Source organism: Triturus cristatus, chromosome 10 (assembly GCF_964204655.1).
Source record: "Triturus cristatus chromosome 10, aTriCri1.1, whole genome shotgun sequence".
Taxonomy (NCBI): Eukaryota; Metazoa; Chordata; class Amphibia; order Caudata; family Salamandridae; genus Triturus; species Triturus cristatus.
Window position 1 is genome coordinate 203,739,849 of NC_140593.1, and position 27,185 is coordinate 203,767,033.

A 27,185-nucleotide genomic window follows, 5' to 3' on the forward strand; every position below is an offset into this window, starting at 1 on the left:
GGGTGCAGTTGGTAGACAATGGGCTACCAGGTCCCTTCCCTCCTGATGACCACTTCCTGGCAATTGTAGAATCTGGCTTTCCCAGAAGGCAACATTCTGCTTACTCCCAACATGGCAATACTCCTCTCTCGCCACACTCAGAGCTGCTGAGTCCAACCCAGAAGTGTGGCTAAGAAGGGCTACAAACCCCTGAGATTATGGTTTGGCAACTGGCTTCTCTTCTCCTGTTCACAGTACCAGCCTTTCTGCCTAAACAGTATCACACCCATCTCCTAAGTGTCTTAGTAGTCTCAATTAGAAGTTATCAGGGCTGGGGTGCCACCCTGTATCTCTGTAGTTGTTCTTGGGGCTACTAGCTTTTCCACAGTAAAAACAACTAGTTAGGGTTCTCACTGTTGGGGCATGTAAAAGTACATGTTCAACTTTTTAACATACATCACCCTGCCTGATGGCTCGTTAGGCCTAACATAGGGGTGGCTTACATATATTAAAAAGTGAGGTTTGGGCTTTTCCATTACCTTAAATGGCAATATGAGTTAGCAGTTTAAAACTGCCTTTCCAGTCTGCAGTGGCAGACTGGCAGACATGTTGTACCATGTCCCACTCATGGTGGTCCAGCAAGTGCGGCAGTCCCTGGGTAACTCTGGTACCATATCCTAGGGACTTCCAAGTAAGTTAATCTATGCCTATTGGGGGCCAGCCAAATACACATACACCAGTTTAAGGGTCAGGGCACATGCACTGGGTCCTGTTTAGCAGGGCTAAGGGTATTTTAGAGCCATTAGACCAGTACCTAGTAGTCAAAATAGGGGCGAAAAGTGAATGTAAACCTGCCAAAACCTGTCAAAAATACATATATTTTCTGTAAAACAATTGTTGCCAGCAGAGATTAAGTATGCAAGAGCAATGTTTCCCCAATACACAGTTGCGATGCTATGAGCACGCACAGTCAAAACATAAAAGTGTTTTGGTCCAATGATTAAAAACACAAAACAATTCTAAGTAAAACGAAATATGGAAAGCAGCATGGCAGAAAAGCCATGCTGCAGTATTCAAAGTAGACTCGTAAGCCTGACTACTCATAAATATTTCTATCTGTATTTGGCACGCTAGGGAGAGATAAAAAGAGGCCTTTATCTTGAGTCCCCGGCATTGACAGGACCAAGAGTTCTGATGTAATGTGAGCACTATAATACCCAATCCCTTCTGGCGCAATATCACTGAAGTCCAGTTACGACAGCTATAATGTGTCCTTTCTTTGTAGACTATCCTTTTTCTTCCTGTCAGGGTATACAAAGCTCTACACCCACTCTCATCAGCTTTTCGGTAATAAAGAACGTAGCAGTAACAATTAGGTGTCTCTTGTATCCTCCAACTGGACATTGAGCATGCTTGTTCCTCCCTTCTGGCCTGGAGGTGATTTCTGTTGTTACTAAAGGAAGCCTACAGATAGAAAAACCTGTGTTGGATTTGTCCCTTTCTGTTGGGTCTCTCTAGATTTTTGCCTTTCTCTGTATTCCTTTGATGAACCCACTTTGGTTGCTTTTTGGACTCTGCAAAAAGAACAGATGATGGACAGTATGGTGAACAAATCAAACATTTACCCCCAGTCACAGATCTGGGTTAAATCCAGAATTTATTTTGCTCACCACACCTTTCCAGTTTGGACCCAGCCATAAACGCAAATCAGTCTTGACACTGCTCCTCATGGGAACAGTTTAGCCCAATCTGCCAGGCATGTCCTCCCCGGACCATAAATAAGCATCCTAGGACCGGTTTCGGGATATCATCCTTCATCAGGCAGACTAGCTTGAATGCGGTGGCATAGCGAGGAAGGAAACAACGTCTGGGCATACCCTTCCTACTTAGGGTGACAAATGCAAAAAGAACAGATGATGGAAGGAATGCTGAACAAATCAAACATTCACACCCCAGTCACAAATCTCGGTTAAATTCATAACTTTTTGCTTGCCAAGCCAATCCAGTTTGGATCCAGTCACATGCAAATCAGTCGTGAACCTCCTCCTCCTGTGAACAGTCCAGCTTGACCTGGCAGGCCAGATCCTTCCTGGACTGGAAACAAGCATCCTGGGACCGGTTACGGGGTATCATTCTTCATCAGCTAGGCTAGCTTGAATTCAGTGGCATTGCGAGCACAGGACCCACGTCTGGAAATACCCTTCCCACTTAGGGAGACAAATGCATATAGAACAGATGATGGATGGAATGCTGAACAAATCAATCATTCACCCCAGTCACAGAACTGGGTTAAACACATTGTTTTTTTGCTCAGCACTCCATTCCAGTTTGAACCCAGCCATATTTAAATCAATCTTGACCCTGCTACCCACAGGAACAGTCCAGCCTTGACTGCCAGGTCAGGTGCTTCCTGACAGGAAACAAGCATCCTGGGACTGGCTTAGAGGAATCACCCCTCATCAATCAGGCTAGCTTTAATCCAGTGGTAAAGCGAGCACAGGACCCACGCCTGGACATACTCTTCCCACTTAGGTGACAGATTCCGGGCTATATGCAATTTTTCCCTGTTAACCAGTGGAAAAGTGCTTGTGATCTCTCCTTAAAAGATGGTACAACTGGCCTACACCTACTTGGCTTATTTAATTTACTTGTACATCCCTAGTAAATGATACTACCTGTACGCAGGGCTTGTAAATTAAATGCTACTAGGAGGCTGCATCACTTGTCTCGCCAATTAAAGTAAGCCTTTAAAACATGGCTCTGGTCTGTCCCTATAGAAAGGAGGAACAAGCATGCTGTTCCTTCAGTCTGTAGGGCCAATTTACTGCCACTTTGACTTGACAAAATAAAATGTTTATCAACACAATAGGAGCTACAGGGGGAGGAAGGCCAGGCCGCCCCCCACTCAACACATCATAAATATAAATTGGCCTGACCAAGAATATGCACCTGATAGTAAAACTGCGACACTCAAGGGGTTTCCAATACTTTTCAGCTCCCTCATAGGTGTGTTCTCTACTACTAATCAACGTGTCGTGGTGTATCAATTTGCAAAACCAATGTCATAAAACCATCATAGAGCAAATCCCACCCAAAAATAACAAAGAAAAAAGTGTGGGTAAGGAGAGAAAGCACCTCAAGGTCATGACACCAAGGGGGTTGCTGGCTGGTACTCACCGGCATACCCACTTATCATCATAGGTTATTTTCTCTCCATGCAACAAAAGAAAAGTGTGTGTACTATCATGAAAATCTCAAACCCAATGAAGTAGAAAAAGGACAGTGAAACCCAAGTGTAAATGAACTGTCAGTGCATAATATCTTGACAAGTGCCCATTGGACCCCTGTGAGAATCCAAATATATAATTCTCACCATTAAAAACCGGTAAAGCTCACTGGCTCAATGTTACTTTATTAAGTGCTGTAAGCTTTCCTGATTAAAAATGGTTTTAATAAAACCATAGTTAATGTTCTCAAGCCGACATGTTTCGTTGCAAAATAATCATGCAACTTCTTCAGGGCTGCTGGGATTCCAATAACAAACTTCATGCGAGATTCACGTCAAACCTATGATGGTATGACAAATAAAAAGAAAGGACGTGCCATATGTAAAAAGCCATCTACCTTTTTAGAGGACCTAATTTAATCAGCAGTTACTCTTGAAAGTAAAACAAATCCTTCATTACGAGTTGGTTGTGGAGACTCCTCATACCTGCAACCATCTTTTAGTGAGACACGCGTCAGCCGATCACGTGCCCACGGGTGACTGCCCAAGGTCTAGTCCCTTATAATTACATAAAAGATAGCGTTACTTCACACATCAATTCATCTCATTGATTTGCAACTGCTTCGTTATAACAATCTCCAGAGGAAGCCTGGCCCATCCATTCTACATTATTCCCTCCGCATCACAATATTGCTAAGTTTGGCAGAACACGATGCGAGCATCCAGATTATCAATCGACGCCCTCTCCCTTACAAGAACAACTTGATCTTCATCATGTCTATAATAGCAGTGCCACAATGCCTACAGCCGCTACTGAGCAGTCGCCTGACGCACAACCCACCTCATTCATGCACACAGAATGCCCGTTTCGCGTTCATAATAGATGGAAAAGAATGAAACATTTATCCGCATTGTATATGGGCCCACAAGCATACATCTTACCCCTGCCGCGTTTCGCCGGCGTCTAAAGTGCTCCGTCTGGGAGCTCAATCGGCCGCACTTGATGAATATACTGTGCCTCCAACGGCGGCAATCTTAGAATGGAGCCACAATCCCTAGAATGCCCATATAAGTTGTATTGATCATAATTGCAGGTACTTCATTTATTTATTTATTAAAATCAGAACAAAAGGTAAGGGAAGACAACCTTCTATTAGAGGTTTAGACACGGGATACACACAGGTGACAGCGATCCATTTTATTAGGGGTCAAGGTGCGAATCATCAACTGAACACATGCAAAAATGGTAATAAATACCCAGTCCTCACAACACATACAGAGTTTCTTTTTTGTGAAGGACATCTAACATGGGCTTCAATTGGAATTCCATGGAGTATATTATCAAGCTCATTATCGCCGTTTTAGCAGCAGTTTTCTGCCGCTAAAGCAGCGATAATTTTATCGCCTGGCTTGATAATATGCCCCTAAGTCTCTGTTCATATGCGGTATACATAAAGAAGCAAATAGCACATCCACCCTATGATAATGGTAAACAATATTCCACCAGACTACAATTGAAAGTTTCGAAGTGCTCTGACTTTTTAAAACACACGGAGAATGAGTAGCATTATTGAGCTATCGTTGGCTTTGCTGCGATCTGCGGACTGCTCTTATTAGCTCCCTTGGGATGGGCACCTGCTGAAGGCATGTACTTGCTGATCAATGTTGTGACCAATAATAATCCGCCCCAAGGACACCAAAGGTAAAAGTCTCCATTTTAGGTCTCGGCTAGCGAAGGCTGCGCTTGCGCAGTCTCGCTTGCGAGAGATAATGACTTGGATAAGAGGGGCTTGAACCCGTCCCTCTTCTCCCCTCTTCTCCATTGGCTGGCCTCTTGAATGCTGGCCAGCCATTGGAGAAGAGGTTCGTCACTCCGAACAGGCCCCGTCCTTTTCGGATTCGGGGGCGTGTTTTTTGCAACTTTTCTAATTATCTCCTCCAGCCAATGGCAAGAAGAGAGAAAAGAAAAACACGCCCCCGAATCCACCGCTGCCTTTCTCCGAGGCATTTCTGCTTCGCCTCGGAGAAAGGCAGTGGTGTGCTTGTTAGCTCGTGGTAACAGTGCACAGCTCAGAGTCACCCACCACACTGGAAAACCCTCAGAGCTTTGTAAATAGTGATGCGTTACGCTTCCATTGAAGCCCGGCCTGCAGTGTACACATGGTTGTGCAAGGTGCCATTGTCTGCGAGCACCAGTGTGTATGCTCACTCTACGAGTGGCAACTTATCTCTCAAACGCCAATTAGACGGGATGGATGGACTCGTTGTTTGAGGAAGCAGATACCACTAAACTCAAAATGTTATCGACTGTGGGATAAGTTGGGGGGGGGTTGATACGAAGGCTGGATCACTTGAAGCCTGATGGATATCTAACAACTTCAAATGGCGAATATCCACCCACCTGTCGGTCGGCGGCTCCATCGGCTCTCCTGGTCGCCCTTCGGCGAAATCTAGAGCTCTTTTGGTGTCTTTCTTTTGGAAGAACTTTAGGGAGAGGCGGCTCTTCTTGGCGGGACTTCCGCTCTTGGGAAGGGGAGGCGAACTGCTGTCAACGCTGGGGGGAACCACTCCAGGCATGATGTTTCAAAAGAACACAACAGAGCTCACAAACCAGATATGAACGATCGGGGTCAGCTCAGAGGCCGCAGGTGGCGGAGCGCAGGCGGGCAGCGCAAGCTACCATTTCACAAGCTAACTCAGAGTCTCCCGGGGTTGTCAGAATTCGCACAACTGCCTCTTTTCTTCGAAGAAGTATTTAACAGACAGATTACGAATCCAGAGAGGTTTAACAGAGTTCCATAAACAAGGGTACTGCAGTTCACTAAATTCGAAGCAAGTCCCAAAACTGCCGCTCTACTCAGTACCCGCCAATTACGGTTTCTCGAAAGGGATGTGTAGACATAAAAGAAGGACCAACAGACAGTTACGTCCCAGTCCATTTCCGTATACTTCAGAGCGCACCCAAAAGCTTTAGCGGAATAGAAATGTTTGAATTCTGAAATTGGATGAATTGAACCGCCACAAAGAACGTTTTTATTTAATACCCACACAAAGTTGAAAATAGTCAATATTTTATTATAGTACTAATTGACTATTACTTGTTGCTAAAACTAATAAATTTTAATAGGAAGGGCTGTGTTTTTTAAGGAAATAAAACAGCACTTTCTTTCATTCAAATTGAATCAAGGCAAAGCGTGTTTCACTTTTGACATCCAGTGAACGTTGGATAATATGCAAATTCCAACATGGCGATTAGGTGCAAGCCAGACAATTTGAGACCGAGCAACGTCGTCCTTCTTCCGTGGGCGATGAGCGAAATACCGAGCCTCTGACTCACGGAAGATTGGTTTAATCAATAGACTGAAACGGGACTAAAGAGAATCCGCAATGTGTGTGTGTGTTATTTTTTTCATGAAATGAATATGGTAGGTATATAAACGAGAAATGTTTGCTAATACTACCTATCAACATTAAAATTGGATATGGGAACTTCAAAGGGCTTTGTCCTTTGATGTTTTTTTCTTTAATCGTATAAACTAATACTAATATAGAAAACCTGTAAAATCAAAATGGCCACCATATTTACAAACACTGCCCGTGTAGCTAGTGGTGGAAGTGGGGGCGGGGGGCTGGGGAAGTAGGGGAACTATGGGCGGAACATCAGGAGGCTGGAATAACAGAGGCCCCCATTGCCTACCTGTTGTGATGCTTGCATTTTAATATCCTTGGCAGAAAGGGCATGATGCTGAGGGTGTGTGGGACCTTTGGAGCTTTCACTGTGTGCATGTGGCTCTGTGTATGTGTGTGTGGCTCTGTGTGTGTGTGTGTGGCTGTGTGTGTGTGTGGGTGGCTCTGTGTGTGTGTGTGGGTGGCTCTGTGGGTGGCTCCATTTGTGTGTGGGTTGCTCTATGTGAGTGGCTCTGTATGTGTGGGTGGCTGTGTGTGGGTGCAAATGCAATAGGTCTCGCATTGGAGAGTGATTAAGCTATTGACATTGTAAATAACAATGCAGTTTCTTCTAATGTTGTTTTAAAAACAAAAACATAAACAAGAATAATGTCATGAACAATGCCAACAGCTCTAACTTTAACAATGCCGAGACCATTGTATTGTAAATGCTTGTTAATTCAATTGAAGCCTATTGGCCTGTGATTGCCATTTTAGTTGTGAAGCCATATACATTCGCTTACCTCATCGAGCTTCAGTTTTCAGCTGTTTTTTAAATAGATTGACTATTTGAACAAGGATGTCTGACCTCCTGGCATTTTAATCTTTGCTACTTTCAAGGAAAGTGACAATTTTATGGTAACAAACATCAATTCACCATTTATACTATCATAATATATAACATGGCTAAAATTGTCCTAGGATTGCCCACATAACTTGTCTGATTCATATTTTTTTCTGCTGTGGAGGGCTGAATGCTTGGTGTTGAAACAATCTTCAATGATGCAATACACAGCAATTTCTCTATAATAATTGTTCATCTTTGTGCATGTATATTGGCATACTGTGTGTACAAATACTGCTGTCGTCTTTGATGCTGTATTTTCTGCAAATCTAAAGATGGCCTTCTCTTATCACCAGCTCCACAATAAATGTGCTTCACATCTAAAGCCTGAATGTGACTGCGGACCATTCAAGGATCATATTTTGCCACCAACAGCAATCTGTCCAGTTGTACTGGTAAGATATGGTCGTGTTTTGTATGGGGGCATACGGCTTTATGTCACATTGTATTGATTACATGTTTTCCTTCTCGTTTCCTCACATACCGGAAGAGTCAGAGAACCATCGCTTTAATTAATTCTTAATGTTTAATCAGGTGTTTCCTTGCAAATCACAAAGGCTGCCCTGATCGATTTTCAAATGTCTATTTGTGTGGGATAAAAATGTTGGTTTTATTAAAGTCAAGCATAGAGATACTTTATTGCTACCACTACCAGCAATAATGACATTTAAATGAGCACATGAAATATTTAAATAACACTGGACTGGAAGTTATAAAGGATCAAATCACAGTAAGGGCTAACAACTTTTGCATCTCACTCTAAGGCAGAGGTCTTCAAACTCTTTTACTCTGAGCCCCCCCTAAACAAAATGTTTTGAGGTCGGGCCCCCCTCCAAAACTTTATGACAAGGATTGGGGGAGCGGGAGGGACATGGCTGCGTGTAGGGAGCCGGGCTTATGCGATGATTTCAGGAATACGTTTTCTATAGCTTATGAATTGCACCAAATATGAGACTTATAAAATAGCAAATGCATCAAACAAAAACAGATATCCCAAACAAACTGCTCCCCAAATTTGGGGTGTTGTGAGCCCCTCACACTCTTTGACCCCAATGCAACTATACACAAAACAAGACCTGCCCTACAAAAGTGAACAGAGTGAACTCACTTTCATCAGTATCCCTTGCGAATTCAAAGCTAATTAGTTTTGGTTTCTCATGAGCGGCCAACTTTTTGCCATGCAACAAACTGGTCTGATGTCACTCAATTCTTTAGAAAGACCTTTATCGTGTCTGTGTGTGTGTAAAGTGCTTCCCTGGTTATCCCCTTTCCTAAAATATATATATATAGGAAGGGAAAGGCAGAGGGAACCATATACTTATGGTGTCCACTCAAGAACAACAGTAGTAGAAAAAGGTGGAAAGGGACTAGCAGTGCCTCACGGAAGTAACCCCATGGAGGATGCGCAGACAGGTGCTCGCCTGCTACCTCACGTTCTCATCATAAGCAACTGGCGCCCAGAAAGGAAAAAAAGGGATAAATCAAAAGCCTCTTCTCGATCCCATCAAATAGTGCTATTAGTGAAACTTAAATGCTAATTTGTATCTATGTTAAAAAATAACAGTATCGACCCAGATAGGAGAGACGGGGTCTGATCAGAACCCACGTCCGTCCAAGTTAAAACCGAGCGTGACTACACTAGCTGTATAACTCTTTATTCTGTGCTGTGTGTCTGCTCATTTAAAACCAACATGTTCCATTGCCTTAATATAATTGCGGCAATTTCATCAGGGCTAGGGTCGACTGGCCACACTGCACTTCTAGTTCAAACCAGTGAACTTTCTGTCTGCACCATAAAGATTGCTCGTGTTTAGCATACCTCAACCTCTCTTCTAGATAGGTATATGCTACGTCCAAGTGTACTTGTCCACTTTGTCTGGTCACCCAATGGCCGCGGTTTTATGTCTCTCGTCAGCCCTCCGGCCTCGATAGTACTCGGCCTCCCGAGTACTATCGAGAGCGGAGGGCTGACGAGAGACATAAAACCGCGGCCATTGGGTGACCAGACAAATCTTTATGGTGCAGACAGAAAGTTCACTGGTTTGAACTAGAAGTGCAGTGTGGCCAGTCGACCCTAGCCCTGATGAAATTGCCGCAAATATATTAAGGCAATAAAACATGTTGGTTTTAAATGAGCAGACACACAGCACAGAATAAAGAGTTATACAGCTAGTGTAGTCACGCTCGGTTTTAACTTGTACGGATGTGGGTTCTGATCAGACCCCGTCTCTCCTATCTGGGTCGACACTGTTATTTTTGAACATAGATACAAATTAGCATTTAAGTTTCACTAATAGCACTATTTGATGGGATCGAGAAGAGGCTTTTGATTTATCCCTTTTTTTCCTTTCTGGGCGGCAGTTGCTTATGATGAGAACGTGAGGTAGCAGGCGAGCACCTGTCTGCGCATCCTCCATGGGGTTACTTCCGTGAGGCACTGCTAGTCCCCTTCCACCTTTTTCTACTACTGTTGTTCTTGAGTGGACACCATAAGTATATGGTTCCCTCTGCCTTTCCCTTCCTATGTACATATTTTTTAGGAAAGGGGATAACCAGGGAAGCACTTTACACACACACAGACACGATAAAGGTCTTTCTAAAGAATTGAGTGACATCAGACCCGTTTGTTGCATGGCAAAAAGTTGGCCGCTCATGAGAAACCAAAACTCATTAGCTTTGAATTCGCAAGGGATACTGATGAAAGTGAGTTCACTCTGTTCATTTTTGTAGGGCAGGTCTTGTTTTGTGTATAGTAGTCTATGAGGGGGGGGCGACCTGCCTATTTACCCCCTAAGCTCCGTATTGTTGACACCCAAAGCAACTATACCTGCTGCACTAATAATAACTGCAGTCCTGGGTAGCAGGCTATCTCCTTTGCCTTTTTTACCTCTTTCCCTCCATGATGGATCATCACCTCTGTCCTAATGCTTGAAAGGACAATATGCTATGATGATCCTTTTTTTTTAAAGGTAGACAGTCATATTTGTGATTAGGCCTGGGCGGTAAATTCCGTTCCGCTCGCGGAATTTGCGGAATTTGGGTAATTTCGCGTTCCGCGGAGAACGCGAAATTGGCCGAAAATCTGCATTCCGCGACTTCGTGAAATTTTTTGCTTGTTCGCGTTCTCAATATGCGTGTTCGCGAGATATTTCACCCCAAGCACGCAAACAGCGATCGCGAACAGGAAAAAAGTATTGCGAACAAGCAATTCCGCATGTTCGCGGAATTTCTGCGTGTTCGCGGAGATTTTTTACCGTTTCGCGGAGATTTGCGTAACGCGATTATGCAAATTCCGCCCACCCCTATTTGTGATGCAGTGGGCCCCGCAAATCCCTGGGCCCCCATCCTGCTGCATCTGCTCCTTTATGATAACCAGTAGTGGCCACTAACACACTTGGCAGCAGTACCAGCTTCACTAATGAATGTCCTTTTTAAAAAAACAAAAACACTTATATTGTCCCCTTCTTAGGAGTATCTCTCTGAAGAAGCGGTCTCTGGCCATTTGTAAACATAAAAATGAGTCCACATACAGTGCTCCCTATTCTGGGCCTTCTCTTTGACAATTTCTATGAATCTCGCATCTTTCCTCTGTCTCCTAGACCATTACTGTGAGGCCCCAGGGATCAAGAGGATTTGGGCTCTGCATACGAACGCAACCCTGCTGGCCTTCTACCTACCACCCTATGGACTCAGCTTTCACAAAAAAACTGCCCCTGAATGGTTAATACTGACTTTGAGATGCCTCTGCCTGAAATCGAAGTGTGGGTGGTAGTGCAGAAATTAAAAAAGAAACCATGGAATTATGAGTTTCTGCAGCAGCGTTTTCCACATAATTATCAGTGTACTGCATTTGTTACATAATCTGCAGATTTCAACAAAAAAATCTTGATTCTAGCTCAAACGGAACAAAAGTTACTCTTGTAGTTGCTTACTGCTGTATTTGGGTGCTACACTGCTACTAATGAGGTGAAATATTTCCCCTGACAGCGTTACCATGAGTTAAAATGACAAAATAATGAAGTAATGCTAACCACATAATGTGGCGCATTGTGCCGCATAATTTACCCTTTCTTGCTGCATAATGTAGTCAAACCTGCCGCATAATGTTGTCCTCTTCTGCTGAATAATTCCAGTGGATCTGCTTAAAACTTTATGGTGGCAAAGATCTATTCTTTTTAAGATGTAATGTAAAGGAGTTCTCAGCTGGGATCTGGAATAGTGGAGACACTTACAAAAATGTCTGCATTAGACACAGTTTGATTACTTATTACTAAAATGTATGTTTTGTAAGAACTTGTTTTATCTCAATCACTGCATCATTTTGCAGCAGCCTAGCTTAGAGTATGTAAATACTGTTTTTAAATAATGACATTTTCACAGTGCTTTCTGCCACAGGCTAGGACCTCATAGCACTATAAACAGGGCCATTGGAATTATGCGGCAGGAGAAGGCAAAATTAAGCAGCATGGTTGACTAAATTCTGCAGCAAGCAAAGGCGAATTATGCTGTATATTTTGTGATAGCATCACTGCACTATTTTGCTATTTTTACACTTGTTAACATTGTCATGGCCTTTACTGCCCCTCATAAGTACCACATTAACACCCACATATAGCAATAAGCAACAGAAAGGTGACCAGTCAACCTTTAGAGAGGGCCTTCCACTGTGAGGTAACATGTGTGGCTGCATTTTTTAATCTGCAAATTATTCAGCAGATGATGGATTATGTGGCAAATGCGGGAAAACCATAACTATGTGCTGTGAGCGCAGGGTGAGCGTGAAAGTGAAGGGTGAGAATGAGGAGTGAGTTGTCTGAATGCAGGGTGAATTCCCAGACACTTGAAGTTAATCTGCATATTATTGACGGGGCGTAGGTTTTCAGATATAAGTTAAACTTTTGCTATTATGGAATTAATCAGGGAATCGAGGGTGAAGGAAATGAATAATAATCTGATCCTGCAACAAACTACCAGTCTTATGATTAGGGTTGCCAGATCATTATTTTGATGTTGCAGACGGCACAAAAATAAACAGTCACCTAAAGCCCTATTTTCAGCACTTATCTGTGCGTACTTTGAAAAGGTAATATAAAGCACTTTTAAATGTGTTCTAGGGCTGCCTAGGAACAGACAGAAAGTCAAATTACAAATGAATACTTACTTTTTTTTATTTAAGACCCTTTTTAGTGTCAAAGCAAGGTCTTTGCAGGCTCTTTAAACATACATGGCTGGCATTTTTGATATTGGCAACCCTTTTTAGGTCTCGCTTAGCGAACGCAGCGCAGCTGCTTCGCTTGGCGAGACTCTGTTGTTGCCGCTTTCTGTGCCGAAGGGAGACAGGAGATGGCACGCGCGGACAGGAGATGTGCACGAGTACGGACAGGAGATGTGCACTCCGTACGCGTGCACATCTCCTGTCCCCGGAGGCTGGCAGCGCGTGCATCGTGCGCTTTCAGTTTCCCTCCCCCCGTCGGCTCCACGGAGCTTGTTTAAGTATTACATGCACTTCCTGATGGCAGAAACAGCGAAATTGTATTATCTCCCCCGTTCCCTGCCTTCTGCCACCTCCTGGGCACCCGCCTGGTCCGGCGTCATTGCCTAAGTACTGCAACCATTGTTGTGATGTGTGTTACCCGGAGGTCACGGCTCCAGTTTGCAGACGGGGCACTCAGCCTTAGCATCTTTGTGATAATACCTTCTAAAAAACACATCGTGTTGGGTAATAATTAATTCATGTTATCAGCGCCTCCAGACAAAACAAAGCCTAAAGTTTACACTGTGAGTGTACTAAATATTAACAGAGCCTGTAAGTCACGGGTGGCATTACGTGAACGTGAGAATTGTAAGTATATTACATAGTCCTCCAGGTCTACGCGTGATTACGTCAGTCAATCCTGATTTTCAGTTTGCATTCTGGGATGTGTAGTTATGATTATTACACTAAAGAAGACACTCGTACTAGACTGGATGCTTATGCATGGAAACTGAAAACGAGAGCACTTTTTACGGCTATGTCTCACTCTGGTGGTCCGTTTCTTTCCGTCATATTCCTGTATTGGGAGGGAGGGAGGGGGATGGGGGCAGAGGGGGAGTGGGGAGGCACTGGGTGTGTTATGCACTGCTGCGAAGTAGCAGGCGACGAGCTTGGAGATCCAGTAACTAACAAGTGGCAGGAATCCGGAGAGCTCACGCGCCTGAACCCTCCCTCTTCACAACTGCTCCCCCGAACCTTGTCCGTTCCATTCAGCTAACCTGTGCGGACCTATGTGTACCTCTTTATTGCCCCTTGAGGTGGAAGGAAATACTGTCTGTTCCCCAGACTTATCTACCATAGAGTATAAATGACTACAGTAAACTTATTTTTGCACATTGTTTTGAGAAATCATCTACAATGAGTTTTGCACTCACTACAACACATTGTCTTTTTACAGTGTAGCCTATCGAAAGTAGACGAATCAGATAATCAAAAGCAAGAGCTGTCACAGTAAACAGAATCTCTTTTCATTCACATTATTTTTCTAAGTTAAACCTGTCATTCACGTATTAACTGCGGCGAGAGAGTACTGACGGTACAATGATGATGTAGCGGTAATACCAGAGATGGCGGCTTTGGAACTCAGAACCGGGTTCGAATCCGGCACCGGCTCAACATTCTGTGATTCTGGGCGAATCATGTGTTCTCCCCGTGCATTAAAAAACAAGCATTTGCAATGCAAAAGGTCTAGTATTTACAGGAGTTTGAGCTATTGACATTGCAAATAACAATTCCTTTTATTTTTGTTTTCGTTTTTAAAATATAAAAAAAAGGAATTGTCATTTACAATGCCAATAGCTTAAACTTGTGTAAATGAGAGACCTATTGCATTGCAAATGCTTGTTTATATTCCTTTTCATGAAATGCATTTTCACACTACAGCAGTACATTTACAATACAAATGTAAGGAATAGGCAGAGTCAGGGCCCAGGGGGTACTGGAAAAAGAAAAAAAACTAAGCCTCCGTAACCAGTTTCTAAAGGTATGCAAATGGTCTTTAAAGACCTGTGAAAAACTGGGGCATGCTGGAGTCTTAATAAGACTCCAGACACTGCCCAGCCGAGCCCCCAGCAGCACACCCTCTGACCTCTGACCCCACGGCACTCTGAGGGCTTCGGAGTGAATGAAGACAGCCTGGAAATGCAGCAAATAAACATCGCTGCACTTCCAGGTGTCTTTATTTACATGTGCTTTCAGAGGCCTTTGCGTCACCCTGGGAACCCATCCACACCCCCCACAGTTTGAAGACCTGTGCTCTAAGCTTATTTAGACCCTGGTGGGTGACTCAGAATCCTGCCAGGGCAACAGAAGCTACCTGAAACTTTCAGAGCTACTGCTGCTGACATTGTTGCTTTGAAAGCTGAAGAGTCTGTGGAACAGGCGCCATGTTCATTGTGCCTTTTGAACAAACTTGTTTTTAATAAGTATAAACTCCTCAATTAAGTCTTTGTTCTTGAAAAATAAAAAAAATCAATGTCCCTGACACACAGGGAGTTTTCACCCTACAAGTGGGCCAATAATGGACATCCCTGCCCAGGCACAAAAGTCCTTGCATGGCAATGTCAGGCAAGTCAATTTAGTGGTGATTGCCATGCCTTAAAGAGTAAAGGTACACTGTCACTATTACCTGATAGCTACGTGGTGGATTGACCATTAGACCAGAAGTTTCAGACAGTGCAGCCAGATGAGGCTCCATGACTGTATGCTCCCACTTTGCTATCCTCCAAATATGATGGACAGAACATGCGTGGAGTGGGAGCAGACCTAATTTATGGTGCTGCTCTTCCCCAGCCATCTAAAGGAGGTGCCCCATCTTCTACCACTAGGACTACATTGACATAGAGTAAAGCTGTGACCTTTAAGTGTTATCAACATCTAAATCCCTTCTCATCAACTAGCTGCATATCACATCCATTTAAAGACACTCTTCATATTTGGGGCTTTAATCTAGACCTTCATGTAATGTGTAGCTATCCTCTCTGGAATTGTAGAACCATAGAGCGGCCGGTACCCCTTAAAATCCAAAATCATACAGATGAAAAGTTGGTCCAAGGGAAGTGAGTTTGAGAGATAATAATTTAGCTTAACCATCTCAATTAAGAATTCCATTGACATCTTGTTTGCACGTAAAGAATTACATCAGATAGTAAGTTTGAGCAGTGTGAAATGTTGCCTTTAAACTGTCTGCATGCAATCCCAATTACCACTGGTGAAAAATGTCTGTCCTCTCATCAGAGGGCTTTCTTCTATATTGTCAATAAGCATTGACCCATGTAAACTGCTATCTGTTCTTCCAGTGCACCAAAGCCAAACACTTATCTCTTTCAGGTTTCCTTAAGAATAGTTTATCACTGGCATTGTGACTTTTACAACCTGCAACCATGATTATTTCAAAATACTTCAGCATCAGCACGATATGCATGTATTACCAATACTCGTTTGGCAAGTTTGGGCCTGCACGGCTGCAGGGACGTCGCTTCTGGGGGGTGTTTGGGTGTTACACCCCCCTAATTAATGTATCTTAAAGTGAATAGTTGGGTACAGGTGCTTGAAATTTGGGAATTGTGAGGTGTTCGTCGGCTTATACTGTGTTAGTATTACATACACACACACAGACAAAACACTCACACACACTCTTTTGTGTAAATGGCTGTGAAATATTTTATTTTACAAAATATTGAGTTTTAAGTATCCCCAACAAAAGACTCTCACTTTCTACTGTTCCTTAAGCTCCCCCTCCTTCATTCCCTGCTTCTCAAATAACATTTTAACTAGCATTATTGTTGGAAAATCTGAAGCTCACACCCCACCAATCTTACCGCCCAAGCTACGTTCCTGTTTGGCTGAAGTGGCTATAGCATTAATTCGTCAAGGGGGTGCACTCAATCTTTTGAACAGACACAGTTGGTTTGGATGGGTCAAATAATTCTTAAGGTTAGTAAACAATTGAGGGGCTGGTAAATCAGTACCCTGGACCCTGATGAACAATGTTAGTGTAAGAAATTGGGTTATTGGTTGAGAGGAGTAAAGCCCTTTTCAAGTAACAACCACAATCCCTGGCAGATGAACCACCAAAGTCACTAAATTAACCTGTGCTTAACCCTCTGGTAGCTTGGCAAAGAGCAGTCAGGCTTACCTTAGAGGCAATGTGAAAAGTATTAATGGAACACTTCAAACAGTAATAAAATGAAAACACAACTCAAGAAAAATTCCACTCCAATTTTGAAAAATAGAGTACAATTTTAATGAATAAAACAAGACCAAAACAAGAAAAAATCCAATCAGTAGAACCAAAGAAATGCAATTTTATATGGATCACTGACACAATATCTCAGCCAACAATAACAAAGTAAAGTTTATAACAACAATATTGTGTCAGAAACATAGTTTACAAAAATATTGTTTTCCTATACTTATAATCTTAAGCACATAAAAATGGAAAAAGAAATATTGTTTCACACTAACATCGTTAAAAAACATACAAAAATATAGTATATACAGTTTAAAGTAGTAAATCCAAAATATTTTAATATATACCATTAATATAATGTTAAATAAAGAAATATCAGTAATAATTAATACAACATGCAATTATTATATAAACACACATAAATATGTATCAGTGTGTGTTTATATATGCATATACATATAAATATATATATATATGCATATATAAACCTATATATATAATGTGCCTTGATTGTAGTACATTTAAATAAAAAAACAACATTTTAATATATAACTATTTTTTTTTAATGATGGTACATATAGATATATGTGTGTGTGCGGACGGATGACCTTGCCAGTTGCAGAGGGAGTCAGGGTAAGAGTTCCACCCAGACAGATGCCGGAAAAGGTCTGGATGGAGGGAACACGACCTGGGACCCTTGCAGCGAAACAGTGTGATGTGTTCAATGTCGGCGTTGTTCAGCCCAGCTTCCCCTATGAACAGCAGTGGCCGTGAGTAACGGGACCCCCGGGTATCCCACACGATATTGTGTAAGAAGGGGTTTACCGTTTACCATAAACCTGTCCAGCTGCCATAGACTGTGTGGTTTTGCAACACCCTACTGCGTGAATGGACTATTGAAGTTCCCAGTACAGTTCAATGCAGTGTGAATTGCAACAACAGTGTGTTCTTAATCAATTTTTTTAATAATCTTGAAATTGTGACCTCATGAGATGGTGGAACCAAGAACACAGTGGGAGAAAGCAGCATTGTAGGAATGTAGTGGTGCCACAGCTGTAGCAAGAATGCGAAAGGAGAAGGGAGGCACCACTAAAATGCCACAAGTGGTTATGAACTAACTAGAGAAGGCACAGATTGCTGAATCCAAGAAATGGTGGGAGATGACGTAGTTAATCAGGTATATTGAATGCAAGAGGATACCTCATTGCATACATATCTTTGTGATGGCTACATTTGAGGACATGGATTTAGATATGTTTGAGAAATGGAGATACAACACAGAAGGTTGCTCCTTTAAGCTCATGGGAACGCTCATAACCCATGCTAAGCGCTGCATGTAGGAACAGACGGCGAATATAGAACTCGTCCTGAAAGAGATTGAAAGGGTCAAAGAGCAAGAGGATGTTAAAACTCTCCTCAAAAAAATGGAAGAACGCATTGAGAAGTGTGAGGAAGAGACGAGGATGCATAAGGCCCACAAATTCAACAGGGACAAACTTGACCATCAATTTTGGGAGGATCTATACATTTATGAATAACTATGAACCCCTCAGAGCTAAGGTGAGATTGGATACATTGAGTCACACCACTTTAACATCAGTGATACAGATGGAATCTTTGGACCAGGGACCTTGGCAGAGGAAGCACCCAGGGAGATAGTGGATTTTCATAAGGAGATGCGGCTGCTGAGGATGGTGATGCCCCAACCTGGCAGGGGGCAAAATTGAGGTTCAGGGCGAGGCAATACAAAACAAGGAGGGGCAAAAGGAAAAGGCGAAGCTGCTAAGCAAGCTAGCACTAAAGTCCTCTAGTATGTCAGAGAAGGAGGTCAACAACAGTGACCTTAACATCTCCGATGTTCCCCTTACTTTGGGCCAATTGAAGAACTTGAATTATGGCTTAAGCTTCTGCCCCTCAGTGAGACCTGACTTTGTCAGCCTCAGGATTTAGGCCTATACTTTTGTCAGGGAATTAAAATTGCATATGTACTTCACCATGAGGAATTCAGAAAATCGGAACAATGTGAACCATCCAGTGGTGGCTCACAGAGGTAACGCTGTGGTGGGCGGTGAGGTGGAGCGTGGCGGGGCTTGGTGGGGGGGTGGAGGACTCTGACTTATGATGGCAGATATTTATTTATTTATTTATGTTCACCTTTGCCATCGTGTGTTTGACTCCACTCGCCCCCCACCAAGCCCCGCCCACCCCACCGACTCACAACATTACCTCTGCGAGCCGCCACTGCAACCATCCTGACTCCACCGGAATGCAATTTTCCATCAGTGATATCTCTGAGATATTGAAAATCAACAGTTTGGATCCAGGAAATTAGATCAGTGGTCCCGCACTGACATCTATCAAAACAGACATCTCTCAACTTGAGCGAATGGAGTTTTCCACACACACAATTGTTGATAGTGGACTGAAATCTAGTAGCAGGTTCACACCACAATTGCCCAGTGGCAATTTGGTAAACGTATTCCACGAATTGATAACAAATTATATTAATAAACTCAGGGTTGCTACCCATCAGAAGAATCATAACAACTTTACGGGTCATGACTGGTGGGAGTTGAATGTGCTCAGGAACAACAAATCAAACATCCTGATACGTTCTTATAAAGGTGGTGACATCGTTATTATGAACACTAACCAATATGTCTTTGCTCAGAATCGGAGCCCAGCAGCACCACACAGCACCTACCTGGCCCCAGAGCTCCGTGGCAGTTTGTCTTCCCCGCCGCCTCCTGTTCCTAGAGGCCGCCGTAGGGGGAGACTACAGCACCCAGCATTCCCCTTCGGCCCGCCCACTTCCGGCGGAAAAGCGCGCCCGGAGGCGCTACATCTTCGGAGGCTCCCTCGGTGGAGCGGGGGGTCTTTGCTCAGAATCGGAGCCCAGCAGCACCACACAGCACCTACGTGGCCCCAGAGCTCCGTGGCAGTTTGTCTTCCCCGCCGCCTCCTGTTCCTAGAGGCCGCCGTAGGGGGACACTACAGCACCCAGCATTCCCCTTCGGCCCGCCCACTTCCGGCGGAAAAGCGCGCCCGGAGGCGCTACATCTTCGGAGGCTCCCTCGGTGGAGTGGGGGGTCTTTGCTCAGAATCGGAGCCCAGCAGCACCACACAGCACCTACCTGGCCCCAGAGCTCCGTGGCAGTTTGTCTTCCCCGCCGCCTCCTGTTCCTAGAGGCCGCCATAGGGGGAGACTACAGCACCCAGCATTCCCCTTCGGCCCGCCCACTTCCGGCGAAAAAGCGCGCCCGGAGGCGCTACATCTTCGGAGGCTCCCTCGGTGGAGCGGGGGGTCTTTGCTCAGAATCGGAGCCCAGCAGCACCACACAGCCCCTACCTGGCCCCAGAGCTCCGTGGCAGTTTGTCTTCCCCGCCGCCTCCTGTTCCCAGAGGCCGCCATAGGGGGAGACTACAGCACCCAGCATTCCCCTTCGGCCTGCCCACTTCCGGCGGAAAAGCGCGCCCGGAGGCGCTACATCTTCGGAGGCACCCTCCACGTCGCGGGACGCGCGCGGGCGGCGCCGGGCTGAGCCCGGGCAGAGGGCGGGCCGTCTGTGGCCGTCAGGGGCCAAAGGAGGCCGGGCCGGGCCACCCCCGGATCAGCTCTCCCCGGTCACCTACATGTGAGTGATGATTGGTGTGACATCGGGGTAATAGAGGATAGACATTACTTCACTCTCCTGTGACTGTAACATTGGACTAGAAGCAGATGCTGGGTCTATTATTTATGAAAGCTGTGTCAAGAGGTTGAGAGGTTCACTACGCTATAATTCTGTTTTTGTGAGGCACAAGTGATAGCGTGGCAGTGGGTGGGCGAACTAAATAAATCACGATAGTTGCATAGGCACTGATCTGCATTAGGGGGAAGTATGGCAGGCAAAACTCTGACACGTTCGTCAAGAGCAAAGCGTAGTATAGCCGAGGCTTCTCTGGCACATAAAGAGGATATTAGTTCTGTATACCCTGTTATTATGCAGCCTACTGCCATTGATCGCATGTTAAAAAGAGCGCTAGGGGTCGTGTCAAGTGAAATTGAGCGCACTGAGAGGCGCTTGTCTTTAACCCCTGACTTTGATCCTCTCCTAACCACACAGGATCAAGAGCAGGAGGTTGTGCTAATCTCACCCCCTAGCCCCCCAGAAACTAGCGAGAGGGATATTTCATGTGCCCAATCCATCTCTACTAACTACAAGGAGGTTCAAGGCCCCACCAAACGCGCTACTGTACACAAAAAGAAGAAATGCGCTAAAAAAAGCGCAAGAATACAAATAGTGTAATCACTCATACCAATCTACCCAGCAGAAATTTGATTAGGACTGACCGAGCCACACAGACATCTCCTCAAGTAGATCCCCCAATTTGGTTAAATAAGATTATGTCAGACCTACAGGCTCAGTTAGAAATATTGGTTATTAATCAGCTGAAGCCGGTGACAAGTAGGCTGGACAAAATCTTAAGCGAATTAAAGAATAGAGTGACAAAAGGTAGCTCATCAGGTGCTTCAAGTAACCCCATTAGCATCCTAGAGTCTAATTCAGTAATACAAAGGGTGAATAATGTTAGTGAAAGCAGGAATGTACAAACAATATCTGCCCAAATCCATGATGCACCGGTTCCCCATGGACAAGCGATCAGTAAAGACAAATCTAGTGAGTGCGAATCGTGCTCCAACAATGGACCAGGCAAACAGAAGCCGGACAAACAGCCTCAACCCCCTGCTGACCCCATAAATAATGCAGTCACCGACGAAGATAGGTCCACACTAACACACAGGAGATTCCCCACCATAAATCTTCCTCCTGAGGCGTGCCCGCTGGTTATTGTTTTTGCCGGGGTCCCAGAATTAAAAGAGGCCCAGAAAGAATCCCACCAGGAGTTAAAAAATAAACTCATTTTTTGGCTCAATCAAAACAGACCAATACCCAATATCCAGGATGGGGAAATTCTCTTGGTTAGACGAGTGAATTGGATAGGGAGTGGGCCTAAAAATATTGAGGGAAACTGCATTATTGCTAATTTTAGAGACAGGAGGGTGGTTGAGCATATTCTGAGCGAGGCACCACCCGGATGCATGACGCGTATAAGGCCATTGTCACTTAGCCATTTCTATTCGAGGCAGCAGGTGTTAAAAGAGGGACAGCACAATGTAGGGAGAGGTGTGGAGGGACGAAATCTTGGTTTAAATGGAGGTCTAAATTTTCCTCGACAAACGACAGGCTTCTGGGAAGGAAGACACTCATGTTGGGCAAATAGGTTTGCCCCACTAAGGTCACTAGAGGAGATTGACTGACTATTTAATTCACACTTATCCCTAGTACAAGCTGACATGGAACAGATTACACCTGATCAGGTAGACCAGATTGAAGGAACCCCTCCCCGACATGGTTTGACCAATGAAGATGGGCAGTCATCACCGGGGGGAGGTGGCTGCAGGATCTTAGCAAACATCCCAGGAATCCTAGACCCTCTCTCTGGGGGTTGTGTACACACACCCTCAGTGACAGGAATCATAGTCATAGAATCAAGACATCAGGATAGTGTTTTGCAGAAACAATCCCCCAGAAAGAAAGGGGGGCGGGCTATCACCGCTCTAGAAACGGTAGCGGTAGGGCCCGTCACTACTGAGAAAGAGGGTCTGAAAATTATCTCGTGGAATATAGCAGGCATTGCTGGGAAATTTAACAACAAGGAATGGCGACAATATATGGCCCATTTCCATATAATTTGCTTACAAGAAACCTGGGCTTTGGATAATTCCCACCTTCATATGGTCGGTTATAAATGTTTTTTTACGCCTGCACAAAAAAACCCCTCAGGTAGGGCTAAGGGTGGTCTGATCATATATATTGATCTAAACATAGAAGGCAAATGGTCTATGGTGGATTGGTTCGCATGGAACACTCAGGCCCTGAGATTCAGTAATAAAGGGTTGGGTCTTGTTTTGTTCAATATGTATAATGCCATTCTTCCGGAAAATGACTTTACTATTATGAGGGAACTGGATGCTAGGCTGAAACTCGAACTTGCTCCCGCTCATGGCGCTGTGGCCCCTTGGATATTAGTAATGGGTGACTTGAATTGTCACTTATGCCCGGGGTTGTTTCCGATCAATGCTAACTGGTCAACATGTCCGATAGAAAAAGGTCCCCATTTCAGCCACTCCCTTAGTGGCATTGAATGGGGTAAGTTGATTCACTCTTACGACCTCGAGCACACTGTTGACATGATGCCTTTGGGATCGGATGGCACACTCCCCCCTACTTTTAAAGGGAGAGGCTGCTCGTCCTACATAGACTATATTTTTGTCTCGAGAGGTCTAAAAAATCGGATTACTAAAGCAGAAATCGAGTGGAGTCCGTTTAGCGACCATAACCCTTTGGTTATGGAGCTCCTGCACCAGGGTAAGCAAAAGATTAAGTCTGTGGATGGTATTATTGAATGTGTTGCAGCCCAGGGCAGAAGACTCAAGTGGGCAAAAATAGACGGGGCTAGATTCTACAAATCCCTGATGGAAAGAGGCAAGTCTTTTATTGATGAGTCCTTAGACCCCTTGGTGGTAGGGGCTGGCCTTATAAAAGTGGTTGGACAAATAACGAGTCTGGTGGATGAGCTATTGTTGGTTAAGGCCCCTAGGAAAACTCATTTCAACTCACCAAAATGGTTTGATAGGGGTTGTACACGTGCACTGAAGAACCTAAAAATGGCCCTAAGCGGTACACCAAGGGACCAAGCAGTGGTCAAAACATGTAGGTTAACATATAGGAAGGAGTTAAAAAGACGGAAAGCTACACTGCAGGGGGAAGCATGGGCGGCCTTGAGGGAGGCCTCTGAAAATAGGGATATTACAGAATTTTGGAGATTAATAAACTCCCCTTGTTTTCAAGATAACAACGCCCCTGAGGTTGCATCAAACATTCTCCCAGAACAGTGGATTGCTCATTTTGAGGGCCTGTATAACCACGGGGAGGAGAATTCAATAAAGGAGAGGGGGATTAATTTAGCGTGCAATCGGGTGGTATTCTCCCTGGAAGAGATTAGAATGGGCATCGAGGGTCTTACTAAAAATAAAGCCCCGGGCCCAGATGGGATCCCCCCAGACCTGTTCTTGAGTCAGGTGGATCTATGGGCCCCCATTATAACTAGAGTATTAAACGCAACTACAATGGTCGGTCTGCCACGGTCTTGGTCAACGGCCATTATAGTACCTATTTTTAAAAAAGGCAACAAAGATGACCCCCAATGCTACCGTCCCATTTCCTTGATAGATGTTACTGCCAAAATCCTGGGAAGAGTAATCCTGAATCGATTGACCGAGTGGGCCGAGGACAAAAATATCATTTCAGATGCTCAGTATGGCTTTCGGACCGGCAGGTCCACTAGCGACCAATGCCTGAACCTATACATGCTGACAGCAAAGTATACCGAAACCAGCAATTAAGCTATGTATTTGGGGTTCATGGACTTGGCCGCTGCATTTGACCATGTCAATAGGAATAAGCTATGGGCAATGATGAGCCAACTCGGAATCGACCCTGGGATAATCCATATATTGAGGGAATTGCACAGAGAAACCTCCGCACGGGTCCGGTATAACAAAGATGGGGGATTGACAGAATCCTTTAGCTGCACAAGTGGGGTGAGGCAGGATGCATATTAGCCCCTTTTTTGTTTTCGTTGTATATTAATAACTTGGAACAATCGCTTAATAATTTAAATGTAGATTGTCCAAGGGTAGGGACATGTAACATCCCAGTGCTGTTGTACGCAGACGATGCGGTGCTCCTGGCACGGACCCCGAAAAGCTTGCAGATTCTCATTGATGGGTTCGTCCAATTTATGGAGGCAATAGACCTGTCTGTCAATTTAAAAAAATCATATGTACTGACAGCAGGCCACAAGCCACTGATTGGTTTCACCTACAGAATTGGCACCCACATACTTGAAAGGGTGCAAACATTTTCTTATCTAGGGGTGCTTTTTGATGAGTCTTTAAAATTCACACCTCTTGTGCAAGAAAGGTGTGGAAAATTGGTGGCGTCCTTTGGTGCAATTTCTGGTTACGGGAGGAAAGTCGGCCGCTGGTGTCCAGAACAAACAATGAACCTGTACGGCTCAATGTGTTGCCCAAAAACTATGTACGGCTCAGAAGTATAGGGATTTATAAATTTGGACGGTTTGCAAAGGGAAGAAAATAAAATATTTCGTTCAATATTGAAAGTCCCCAACTGCACACCAGCTTTTATTGCCCATAAAGAACTTGGAAGACCCTATTTAGAGGATCTGATCAAGCTCAGACCAATCCTGGCATGGCTTAAAATATGGTCAAACCCTGATGCTGCACTGAGCAGGTTGATCATACAAGATTGCCTGAAAAGAGACAAACATCTGAAAATTCCATGGATCAATTATGTCAAGACTACCTTAGAAAATATGGGTTACCAAGAGCTGTACCTAAACCCCTTATTGATCAATGCTCAGGACAAGCCTAAATTAAAGAGAATTTTTTGGGAATTAAGAGTATTGGCCAGGAGCAGGCTAGAAGGGAGCAAACCCACTGTGAGCACCTATAGTAGGCTTGAAACCACTGTCGGGATGGAACCATACCTTTGTGTCCTTTATAATGCTCAAGAGAGGTTTTTAATGTCACGTTTTAGGCTCAATTTTTTACCTTATTTATTAGCTGAACCAGCAGGTTTTAGTAAATCAATTGAGCAGAAGGGTGCCTGCGGCTGCGACAATAAGTCTCCGCAGGACACCCTTCATTTTGTACTTCTATGTCCCATTTATACCATCCCAAGACGCAGATTTTTAAAAGACATTTTGAAAAAGGCAAGATTTACTCGAGCCAAGGAGGCATTGACCTTTTTACAAAGGGCTAGTGACCCGTTAACACTATGTGCGGTGATAAGTTTTTGAAATTTGCACTTAGACTCAGAGTATCAAGAGGCCAGCATTAACCATGAAGACTGTAGATTCGTCAAACTGTTAGTCTCAAGGAAGCTATCCATGAGGATTGTATGTGAACAATGATTTATTTGCATGTACATAGATTCATTCAATGTTCTGTATACTGATTTAATACTGTTTTAACCGCATATATGTGTACTCTTTTATGATGATTTTTAACCATTGAATAAAGAACTATTGAATTGAATTGAATAGGCAACTGAAGATCAGAGCATGCTATCAGGAATTGATGATCAACCCCATTTGTGATCATCAAAAAGAGTACCATTTTATGCTCAATGGATGGACTGAATCTGGGCTGTTATCGATTGAGTAATAGTTATACCTAAAGACTGACCTCCCAAGATACCAGTATTTATTGCCTTCCCAAGGTTCACAAAGATCTTCAGAATTGGCAGGGGAGACTGATTGTCAGTATGATGGGCTCACTATTGGAAAACAGCTCCAGATTTTTAGATCTGTTTTGATGCCATTATGTCACGAGTCTTGTATCATACATACAAGACACACATGACTTTTTTGTGCAAAATTAATAATATTCTGTAGCACAGTAGTTACATATTGGTAACAATGGATGTCTGTTCACTATACGCATCTATTGCCCATCATTATGGCATTGAGGCATGTCGACACTTCTTGAGAAGAAGACCTCTAGCATTCGCTCAACAAACTACAATGCTTCTCACAATGCTATCCTTCTGTCTCATGCACAAAATCTTTCTCTGTGATAAGAAGATGTACCTCCAGAAGCAAATCACGGTGATGGGGGTGGCATTTGCTCCCACGTATGCCAACATCTCTATGGGATGGTGAGAGAAAGAGATGGCATGGGCTGACTGTAATGCGCACCACATGAACAAAATTGTAATGTGGGTGCGGTTTATAGATGATTTATTCATCTTGTGGAATGGAGATGAGGCATTGCTGAGTAAATATATAGAAATGTTGAACAATACCCCATACAGTATACAGCTGACTGTGAAGTGAATCTCACATGTCCTTGAGTTTTTGGATGTGAAGTTGCAAGTGGTAGGTGATTCCATACAAACAACATTTTTGGGGAAAAAGACTGCCTGTAACTACATTCTACAATGCAATACTGATCATCCCTGTTCACTAAAATGGAGCATACCCTACAGTCAGCTATTGAGAGCCCGTAGAATATGTTCCACTGATGCCCTGTTTGAAACTGAAGCTAAATCCATGATTATGAGGCTTACTGACAGAAGATACCTAGAGCAAGTGAACAGGGAGGCAAAATATAGACTATTGGCTAAGAACAGGTAGGATCTGCTGTTCACCAACACACAGACTAAATCTAAAACTGTAGCAGGAGATCAATCCAAGAGAGACAATGTGATAAGATTCTGTATGGGTAACAATATAGAACATAGATCCATTTGCTTCCTGATCAAGCTTAACTGACATGTATTATAGCATGATGCATATTTGAAAGATATTGTAACCCAATATCCTGGCATTACAT

General features: G+C 43.9%; 1 protein-coding gene across 2 annotated transcripts in view; it reads left to right on the plus strand.

Annotated features, from left to right (window-relative positions):
* DGKB (diacylglycerol kinase beta) overlaps nt 1-27,185 on the plus strand; it is a 1,940,047-nt gene that overhangs the window by 544,504 nt on the left and 1,368,358 nt on the right. For both annotated transcript variants that reach the window (XM_085630814.1, XM_085630813.1), the window contains one exon: nt 7,793-7,891. In XM_085630814.1, coding sequence (XP_085486940.1) covers nt 7,793-7,891 — 99 coding nt within the window. The remainder of the gene's footprint in view (nt 1-7,792; nt 7,892-27,185) is intronic.